The sequence below is a fragment of the Carlito syrichta genome, unplaced genomic scaffold (assembly GCF_000164805.1).
Source record: "Carlito syrichta isolate Samal-C Ts95f unplaced genomic scaffold, Tarsius_syrichta-2.0.1 Scaffold307289, whole genome shotgun sequence".
Taxonomy (NCBI): Eukaryota; Metazoa; Chordata; class Mammalia; order Primates; family Tarsiidae; genus Carlito; species Carlito syrichta.
Window position 1 is genome coordinate 27,504 of NW_007251385.1, and position 11,195 is coordinate 38,698.

The following is an 11,195-nucleotide window of genomic DNA, read 5'->3' on the forward strand; positions in this document are numbered from 1 at the left end:
AAAAAAGAAAAGTAACTCTATCTTCCCAAAAAATGCTCACTGGTAGAAATATCAAAGACAGAATAACAGGCTACCTAGACCCCAGTGCAACAACATTTGTGTATTTTTCCTTTGTGAGAGAATATTTCCTTTCCTTTTTTTTTTTTGAGTTGGAGTCTCACTATCGCCCAGACTGGAGTACAGTAGCCACTTCCGGCCACCGCAGCCTCGACCTGCTGGGCTCTGGTGATCCTTCCACCTCAGCCTTCCAAGTAGCTGGAACTACAGGCGCACGCTATCACGCCTGGCTAATTTTTTTTTAAATTTACTGTAGAGATGAGGTCTCGCCTGCCCAGGCGGGTCTCAAACCCGCAGGCTCAGGCAATCCACTCACCTCAGCCTCCCAAAGGCGCGGGATTACAGGCTGAGCCACGAGCCCGGCTCTCCTTTTCTTTTTCTTGTCTCCACTAGACATCACTCAATGGGCAAGGTCATGCTGGAATCAATTTCTACACTGGACTAGCCACCACCACTCCCAGCTAATTACCACTAAACATCTCCTAAACTCCTAAACATTTTCACCATTCTACTAACTATAAAGATGTTAAATACTACTGTATTTAGGGCTGAATCTTGAAAATCAAGACTATGTCAATATTAAATTATTACTACCAAGCCGGGTTCGGTGGTTCAGTCTGTAATCCCAGCACTTTGGGAGGCTGAGGCGAGTGGATTGCCTAGCCTGCAGGTACGAGACCAGTCCAGGCAACTTGGTGAAACCTTGTCTCTACAATAAAATCAAAAACTAGCCGGGCACAGTAGCGCATGCCTGTAGTTCCGAATACCGAGGCAGAAGGTCGACACTGGGGTGGCCATGAGTGTACCACGGCACTCCAGCTTGGGTGACGAAGTGAGACTTCAACATACATACATAATACTACCATGAGTGCAACGTTTCCACGGTTGTGTACTTTGCCTTGTATTGATACTACTTTTAAACCAGTGTGTCACGGGAGATCAAAGGCAATACAATTTTGGTAAAGTTATAATGAATCTAAGACTTTCTCTGAGTTTATAAAGCCCCTAAAAAGGATCATTCTTCATAAAAATAAACCCAGTCTCCATAATAAATATTTCCTGATTAAGAATATGAACTTTTATACAAATACCAAAAGGCCATAACAAAAACTGATTTCTTGAAAAACTTTCAATGGAATTCAAATCTGTCTCATAATCTTTCCTTTTTTTTTTTTTGAGTTGGAGTCTCACTGGAGTGCAGTGACTGCTCCTGGCCACTGCAGCCTCAACCTGCTGGGCTCTGGTGATCCTTACGCCTCAGCCTTCCAAGTAGCTGTGACTACAGGCATGTACCACCACACCCGGCTAATTTTTTGATTTATTGTAGAGATGAGGTCTCGCCAAGTTGCCCGGGCGGGTCTTGAACCCACGGGCTCGGGCAATTCATGCACCTCAGCCTCCCAAGGCGCAGGATTACAGGCTGAGCCACCAAACCCAGCTTCCTTTTTTTAAAGTTAGAGTCTCACTCTGTCACCCAGGCTGGAGTGCAGTGGCACGCTCACAGGCCAGCGCAGCCTCAGTCTGCTAGGCTCCGGCGATCCTTCCGCCTCAGCCTTCCAAGTAGCCGGAACTACAGGCACATGCTACCACTCCCAGCTTATTTATTTATTTATTTATTTATTATAGAGACAAGGTCTCGTCAAGTTGCCCAGGCGGGTCTCAAACCCGCAGGCTCAGGCAATCCACTCACCTCGGCCTCCCAAAGCACATAACATGAACTCTACAGACACAAATATTCTGCAGATCTCTAGAATTTAGTACTTACTCTTGTTTTATCAAACAGTTCTGAAACTTTGAGGAAAAACCTGAAAGAAAAAAATATTTTCATCAAAAGCCACATTTGAAATAATTTTCCATTTTAAATGTTCAGAGAATATGCCCCAAACCATAAAAGTAATAAATATTCTTCCTCATTACCATAACAGTCAATGGTCTTGTTAACTGTAAACTTCATTTACTTCAAAGATCTCCCTGTACTTACACCCATAATAGCTTACTTGAAAGCTGTTGTTACAGAATCCTTGTCCATTTCATTTCAAGATGAGTCTAAGCCACACATCAACTTAAAATGTATCTTGATATTCTTTAGCAATATGCCACATAATACTAAATAAATCCTATACCTTCAAAAATATTACAGAAATACAAAGCAAGCACATTGAAAGAGACAAAAGGCTGATTTAAAAGGAAAACACCAAAGTTGAAGCAGTTCTTATAGATATCTAATAGTTATGTTTTAAAAATACAACAAGGCCGGGTGCAGTGGCTCATGACTACAATCCCAGCACTTTGGGAGGCCAAGGTGAGAGGACTGCCTGAGTCTACAGGTTCAATATCAGCCTGGGCAACTTGGCGGGACCTCATCTCTACAATAAATCAAAAAACAAGCCAGGCGTGATGGCCCATGCCTGTAGTTCCAGCTACTTGGAAGGCTGAGGTGGAAGGATCACCTGAACCCAGTGGGTTGAGGCTGTGGTGGCCAAGAGCATGTCACTGCCGACAGAGTAAGACTCCACCTAAAAAAAACAAAAAAAAAACAAACAAACAAACAAAAAAAGCCAGGCACAGAGGCTCAAGTCTGTAATCCCAGCACTTTGGGAGGTAGAAGCAAGAGGATTGCCTGAGCCCAAGGGTTCGAGATCAGCCCGGGAAACTTGGTGAGACCTTGTCTCACCAATAAATCAAAAAATTAACTGGCTGTAGTAGTGCATGCCTGTAGTTTCAGCTACTTGGAAGGCTGAGGCAGAAGGATTACCTGAGCCCAGTAAGTCAAGGCTGCAGTGGCCGTGAGTTTGCTATTGCACTTCAGCCTGGGTGACAGAGTGAGACTCCAACTCAAACAAAAAAAAAAAAGAAAGAAAGAAAAAAAACAATAAAAGTGGTCAGGCAGGGTGGCTGAAGCCTGTAATCCCAGCACTTTGGGAGGCTGAGGTGAGAGGATTGCCTGAGCTCAGAGGTTCAAGACCAGTCTGGGCAACATGGTGAGACTTCATTTCTACAATAAATCAAAAAAATTAGCCGGGCATGGTGGCACATGCCTATAGTTCCAGCTACTTGGAAGGCTGAGGCAGAAGAATTGCCTGAGCCCAGCAGGTCAAGGCTGCAGTGGCCGTGAGCGTGCCACTGCACTCCACCCTGGGCAACAGTGAGACTTCAACTCAAAAAAAAAAAAGAAAAGTGAAAAAGTATAGCATCAAATTTTACTTTAAGAGTAATTTATGGCCAGGCTTGGTGGCTCAGCCTGTAATCCCAGCACTTTGGGAGGCCGAGGTGAATGGATTGCCTGAGCCTGCGGGTTTGAGACCCGCCTGGGCAACTTGACGAGACCTCATCTCTACAACAAATCAAAAATTAGCCGGGCGTGGTAGCGTGCGCCTGTAATTCCAACTACTTGGAAGGCTGAGGCAGAAGGATTGCCGGAGCCCAGCAGGTCAAGACTGCAGTGGCCGGGAGCAGCCATTGCACTCCAGTCTGGGTGACAGAGTGAGACTCCAGCTCAAAAAAAAAAAAAAAAAAAAAAAGTAATTTACCCTCCAATGAAATACATACACACACATACATATATAAATATTCTAATTCCCAAATCACATTTATAAGCTTTATCAAAACGTAAAAACACTGTCATAAATTCTGCCTCTTCCCCCTCTTACACATAAATAAGCCCATTTTAATCAAATAAAACATTGTAAATATTAATGTGTTTTGACAAAAATATTCCAAAATTTTTGTATTAGAAGTATTTTATGTACCCAGGCTACCAAGAGAAATTTTTCTCTGCTGTATTTATAGTTATTGTTTTAAATTAGAATACTTACTTGCATATATCTGTAGAATCCTGAGTTCCTAAAGCATATAATGAAGAACCAATTCTATTGTAATCATCTGCAGCACCTATGGAGAACGTTTTAAGAATTTAATACATTTATTCATTGATTCTGAAGCCAGGTGTGTTGGCTCACATCTGTAATCCCAGCACTTTGAAAGGCCAAGGCAGGAGAACTACCTTAGCCCAGGAGTTCAACACTAGCCTAGACAACACAGTGAAATCAAACCTCTACAAAAACAAAAAATCAGTTGGGTGTGGTGACACAAGTCTATAGTCCCAGCTACTTAGGAGGCTGAGGCAGAAGGATTGCCTAAACCCAGGAAGTGGAGGCTACAGTGAGCCATGATCATGCCACTGCCATTCAGCCTAGGTGAAACATGAGATCCCAACTCGAAAAAAAAAGATACTAAAAAAATATAAAACACTTGCTGAGTAGCTAACTGCCAGATATATAATAGGAGATATCCAAAGCCTAGTAAACAATATAACCAACCACAATATAATATGGCACATATTATATCACATAAACTGCTTTGGGAGAGGGGAAATAGTAAGTCAGGGAAGGATTTAAAGAAGCTACAGAATGAGCTGGAGAAGACTGTAGGATAAGCAAGTCTTTATCAAGTAAAGAGAGAGCATTTTGAGCAGCATGGGTAAAGGCCAGGGAAACACAAAAGAGCACAGTGTACTCAGAGACCCTTACGGGACTATGGTACTGCAGGGTGCACAGGGAGTAGATGATGTTGAAGATTAAAAAGTAAGTTGAGAGTATCTTGGGAAAAAAGGTCCTGTCAGCCATGGCAGTGTGGATTTGATCTTAGCGGAATGTGTGTTATTCAACATTTTAAAGCGATAGTATTGGTAAAATCACCTGAGGAGGATTTTAGATTAAAAAAAAAAAATTCTCCCTGGAACAAAGAATAGAAGTAGAGAGAAACAGAATGCAGGAACTGCTGAAATAATCTGGTGACAGATACCGAGGGTCTGGAGTGATCGTGAGAAAAGTGGTTAGAGCTGACAAAGCTGAAAGATACTTAGGAAGTGCAACACATAGGATTTAGAATCAGTAGACCTGAGGTAGGAAGGGAAATTATGGAGCTTGGGAAGCTAGATGAATGGCAGCACCCTTACTCTTGGGTGCTAGGGAGCAAAAGTATTGAACTTCAGTATGACACTCTTCCCAGGGTTCACCACGGGGCAAACTTATTTAGAAAGCTTATAATGAGCCGGGCTCAGTGGCTCAGCCTGTAATCCCACATCTTTGGGAGGCTGAGGTGAGTGGATTGCCTGAGCCCGCGGGTTCGAGACCCGACTAGGCAGCGAGACCTCATCTCTGCAATAAATCAAAAAATCAGCCGGGCGTGGTAGCGCATGCCTGTAATTCCGGCTACTCAGAAAGCTGAGGCGGAAGGATTGCCGGAGCCCAGCAGGTCGAGACTGCGGTGGCTGGGAGCAGCCACTGCACTCCAGTCTGGGCGACAGAGTGAGACTCCAACTAAAAAAAAAAGAAAGCTTATAATGAATACATCTCTTGGTTTTAGGAAAACAAAAAAAGGATAGTAGCATTAGTCAAAGGCATAAAAAGGATAGTAGCATTAGTCAAAGGCATGAACCTGGAACCAGACTGCTTTGTCACCCAGTCTGGAATGCAGTGGCACAATCAAGCTCACTGCAGCCTCGACCTCCTGGACTCAGGTGATCCATCCACTTCAGCCTCCCTATATTTCATCTCTCAGGATACTAAAAAAATGTGTACTCAAGGATGGAGATTACAACTAATCTTTACTGCTTAATCAAGGGCATTCTTAAGTGAGCTACATTTTTTAAAATCACAAGTATGGCAGAAAAGAATGGAGACTATTAGTACAGTTTGGTGCCTCTACCTTGATTTTGTACTAAGGTATCAGTAGTTTTATCTGTCATCAGTGCAAATATCAACATGGTGAAAAAGGCAGAAACCATCATAGTAGTGTTATGAAAACAGCTTTGAGCCAGACACAATGACTCAAGCCTATAATCCCAGCACTTTGGGAGGACGAGACGAGAGGATTGCCTGAGTCCAAGGTTTCGAGGCCACCCTGGGCAACTTGGTGAGACCTCATCTCTACAATAAATCAAAGAATTTGCCAGGCATGGTGGCGCGTACTTAATAGTTCCAGTTACTGAGAAGACTGAGGCAGAAGGATCACCTGAGCCCAGCAGGTTGAGGCTGTGGTGGCCGTGAACGTGCCACTACACTCCAGCCCAAGCGACAGAGTGAGACTCTGACTCAAAAAAAAAAAAAAAAAAAGATTAAAAAAAAATTTTTTTTTAAATAATAAAAGGGTCTTGGGGTCTAGGCTTTAATAGACAACAGTTTGGGGACTACTATTCTTTATCAAGACTTTTTTTTTTTTTTGAGTTGGAGTCTCACCCTGCACCCAGACTGGAGTGCAGTGGCCGCTCCCAGCCACCACAGCCTCGACCTGCTGGGCTCCGGCGATCCTTCCGCCTCAGCCTTCCGAATAGCTGGAACTACTGGCATGCGCTACCACACCCGGCTCATTTTTGATTTATTGTAAAGATGAGGTCTCACCAAGTTTCCCAGGCGGGTCTCGAACTCGTGGGCTCAGGCAATCCACTCACCTCAGCCTCCAAAGGCGCGGGATTACAGGCAGAGCCACCAAGCCTGGCTTATGAAGACTTTTTAAAGCTATAAATAACAGCTCTATAATTAGTCTATTAAAAAAAATTAGCATTAGCTACAGAAAAATCTTACTTTTATGTGATCTTGTCATCCTATCAGATTTAGCAGATGCATCTTTAACCCGGTTATGATATTCTAAAAGGAATGTTCGCTCATGTTCAAAGAAATCATCTACATCCTGTAAGATCAAAAGAAAATATGAACTTTTTTCACTTATTTGCTTTAGTTTAATATGTAAATCACTTTATGTTATCATTATAAATATAAAAGATCATTAATATAACAGCCCAGATGTTATACTGATTTCAACAACAAAAGATTTTAACAGGCATGCATTTCTATCTATCAAATAAGAAATCCTCCATAAATCAGGTGTGGTGGCTCATGCCCCTAATCCTAGCACTTTGGGAGGCTGAGGCAAGAGGATTGCCTGACCCCACTGGTTCGAGACCAGTCTGGGCAACATGGCAAGACCTCGTCTCTGCAATAAATCAGAAAATTTAGTCGGGCATGGTGGTATACTCCTGTAGTTCCTTGGAAGGCGGAAGTGGAAGGATTGCCTGAGCCCAGCAGGTCAAGGCTACAGTGGCCATGAGCATGCCACTACATTCCAGGCTGGGCAACAGAGTGAGACTCCAACTAAAAAAAAAAAATCCTCCATGGTTTTATAGCCAAAGGCTTAGATCTCTCCATATGCTTCATGTTCACATGGTGTACTCTGAAATATGTGCTCTGTCTCTACAATTCTGCCTCTCCAATAAACACATTATTGCCAGTGGGAGTGATCAACTGCTTTTGAGAAATAGGAACAAAATTCTAGTAGAAGTGAAAATTGATTTTTCTTGGTATATTATGGCCTACAATGTATTCTTTTTATTTATTTTATTTTAAGTCAGAGTTTCACTCTGCCACCCAGTCTGTAGTGCAATAGCACGATTATGGCTACTGTTGCCTCGAAATGCTGGGCTCAGGTGATCCTTCCATCTCAGTCTTCCAAGCAAGCAGCTAGGATTACAGGCATGAGCCACTACACCAGCTAATATTTTTATTTATTGTAGAGACAAGGTCTTGGCATGTTATTCAGGATGGTCTTGAACTCCTGGACTCAGCCTTGCTTCAGCCTTCCAAAGTGCTGGGATTACATGTGTGAGTCACTGGCACCCAGGCTATTATGTATTGCTATGGGCCATTATTGAAGACTGCCTGCTCTTAGTCATTATGCCATTAGGCTCTCTGACCACCCCAGGGAACCTGGCCAAACTAGCAGCTATCTGGGAGGAATGGTAAGAATGTCTTCAATCTTTCTAAACAAAATAGATATGCATTAAAAATAAAAAATATTAACAGTACTTTCCCCCCCTTCTAAACCAGCAATGATTCATTTAAAAAAAACCCAGATTCAAAAAAAGAAAGTGACTTTTCCTAAGGTCATGTAGCTATCTTGAGTCAACACCAAAATCTCAACTGAGACCTTCTAAATCCAAATCTTAACTCAGGTATGCTTCTAACATAAGCTAAGAGCAACTGCACAAACAGAGGCAGTCCCTCTTCTTGCTCTGCCCTGCAGCTCTGGCTGTCCTGCATCTAGAGGAACTTTATGCACATATAGATTGGACATTCCATCCTGCACACGGATCTTCTCTCCTATCCCTCCCCGATTACTGAGTTGCCCCATGGTCACGCCTCAACCACCCACAGAATGTACATGAGTGGTATGAATCCAGGGAAGAACCCCATATAGGACCTGGAAAGATTAGGATTTGGGCAGGGAAATATGAGATTCCAGATACCCAGAATGTAGTCTGGTTTGGAAGGAATGGGCACAGGCTCCAAGTGAGCAAATAACTTTGGACTGCACTTCTCACCCCTTGGAGAAGGGAGCTCTCTAAAGAGAGGGTCTCAGGACATGGGACACAGTTTCCTGGGACTAACGATTCTGCTGTCCAAATACTACTTTTATTTCAATTTTACATGTTTGAAATCTCAATCTAGCTCCCTTTTGAAAGAAGTAAAAGTCTCAATCAATACCACTGTTGAGCAAATAAAATCTTACCTTTACTCCTGAAACAATTACTCCATCTGCTGATTTAACCATGTTTTTAAAGAAATCTTCCAGTTTCTCTTTTTTATTTTTTCCTCGCACACTCAACTGCAAAAAAAGGTATTTAAGTAAGTATATTTTAAGGTTACAAATGGCAAGTAGTATCTCTTTTATTCTTTGACATTTAAATGGCAATCTAAAAAGGACTCGTTTTTAAACTTACTGAAGTAGCAATTTCATTATGTATACCAGTGATTTTCAAACTTTAGAGCACAAAAGAAGAATTTGGTAATTATACACTTAGGCTTCACTCCCAAAGATTCAGATTCAGCTGGTATACAATAAGGTCTAGATATCTTACATATCTGATAATTCTGTTATAAGCAGAATTCATCCCTCAACATATTTTGTGAAACACTGCTATAAAATATAAAGGCAATAAAAAATTTAACTCAGAAATTCCTTTAAACATGTGAAATTAGGCCGGGCATAATGGCTCACATCTGTAACCCCAGCACTTTGGGAGGCCGAGGTGAGAGGACTGCTTGAGCCCAAAGGTTCAAGACCAGACTGCTAGGCAACCTGGTAAGACCTCATTTCTACAATAAATAAAAAAATTTAGCTGATGCGCATCTGTAGTTCCAGCTACTTGGAAGGCTGAGGTGGAAGAATCACCTAAGCCCAGCAGGTCGAGGCTGCAGTGGTCGTTGAGCATGTCATTGCACTCCAGTCTGGGCGACAGAGTGAGACTCCAACTCAAAAAAAAAAAATCTAAATTAAAAGGTTCTACCAAACTTCTTCCAAACACCCAGTTAAAAATATCATGGCCGGGCTCGGTGGCTCAGGCTGTAATCCCAGCCCTTTGGGAGGCCAAGGCAAGTGGACTGTCTGAGCTCGAGGGTTCGAGACCAGCCCAGGCAACTTGGCGAGACCTCGTCTCTACAATAAATTAAAAAAAAAACTAGCCGAGCATAATAGTGCGCGCCTATAGTTCCAGCTACTTGGAAGGCTGAGGCAGAAGGATCACTGGAGCCCAGCAGGTCAAGGCTGCACGCCAGTCTGGGCGACAGAGAGAGACTCCAACTCAAAAATATATATATATATGTGTATATATATATCCTAATGCTTCCAAACTTCCAGTTAAAATGTATTGCTCTATCTTTAGGTCTTCCAAAACACTGATTTTTTTTTTTTTTAAGATTCATTAACTCCTTTTTTTGATTTGGAGGCAATCCTCTTGCCTCCACCTCCCGAAGTGCTGGGATGACAGGCATGAGCCACCATGCCTGGCTGATTTAGTAACTCCTAATAGGAACAGGTAGCAGGAGGAGTCATGGATCATTTTCAAGTTTTAATGCTAAAAAAGACATCTAAATGGACCTTTCAGCAGGCTGCTTAACATACAGGGTTTGAATTGAGAAGTGATACAGATTTACAACATAGCAGAATATCTGAAGCCATAGAAGCCAGAGAATTAAGAGGAAAACTCAATAAGAAGACCTCCTAAAGATCAGGCATTACATGTGATCCAGCATAGCTAGAATCAAATCTTGTTAAAATGGAAAGGTACGATATTAACTAATGACAAAAAAAATCCCACATGATCATCTCAGTGTGAGCAATTTTTCTGGATAAATACACTCAAAAACTAGGAATAAAAGGAAACTTCTTTGGTTGAGTGTGGTGGCTCATGCCAATAATTTCACCACGTTGGGAGACAGACCCAAGAGGACTGCCTGAACCCAATGGTTTGAGACTAACCTGGGCAACTTGATGAGACCTCATCTCTACAGTAAATAAAAAAATTTGTTGAGTGTGGTGGAACTTGCCTTTGGTTCCAGCTACTTGAAAGGCTGAGGTGAAAGGATCGCCTGATCCCAGCAGATCGAGGCTACGAAGCTGTGAGTGTGCCACTGCACTCCAGCCTGGGCGACAGTGAGACTCTGACTCCAAAAACAAGCAAAAAAACTTCTTTACTTTGATAAAGGACATCCACGAAAAAGCCACAGCCAACATCATACTGGTGGTAGAATGCCAAATGCTTCACTTCAAGATTAAGGACCAAGCATGTCTACTCTTACCACTTGTATTTCACTTTTTTTTTCCCTTTATCTCCCCCTACTCCAAGTTCCCAAGTTTTCCAGTTCCTCAGAGCTAGAAAACTTCTATTTAACACTGTACTGGAGATTCTAACTGGGGCAATTAGGCAAGGAAAAAAGCTAAAAGGAATCTAGACTGAAAAAAGGAAGAAGTAAAAACAAAAATATGAAAGGTAATAAATGAGTGTGGTTGCCAAAGAGGTCAATGATTATAGGGGATACAGAGATTTGATTTCTTTTTTTTTTGAGTTGGAGTCTCACTCTGTCGCCCAGACTGGAGTGCAGGAGCCACTCCCCGGCCACCGCAGCCTCAACCTGCTAGGCTCCCGGCGATCCTTCGCCTCAGCCTTCCAAGTAGCCAGAATTACAGGCAGGCGCTACCACGCCCGGCTGATTTTTTTATTTATTGCAGAGATGAGGTCTCGCTGCCCAGGCGGGTCGGAACCCACGGGCTCAGGCAATCCACTCACCTCAGCCTCCCAAAGG

At 42.7% G+C, this 11,195-nt stretch overlaps 1 protein-coding gene across 2 annotated transcripts in view; it reads right to left on the reverse strand.

Moving 5' to 3' along the window:
- Positions 1–11,195, reverse strand: part of SNX6 (sorting nexin 6) — a 52,661-nt gene that overhangs the window by 22,404 nt on the left and 19,062 nt on the right. For both annotated transcript variants that reach the window (XM_021715685.1, XM_008064319.2), the window contains 4 exons: positions 8,623–8,718; positions 6,642–6,747; positions 3,873–3,948; positions 1,823–1,862 (listed from right to left, as the gene is read on the reverse strand). In XM_021715685.1, coding sequence (XP_021571360.1) covers positions 1,823–1,862; positions 3,873–3,948; positions 6,642–6,747; positions 8,623–8,718 — 318 coding nt within the window. The remainder of the gene's footprint in view (positions 1–1,822; positions 1,863–3,872; positions 3,949–6,641; positions 6,748–8,622; positions 8,719–11,195) is intronic.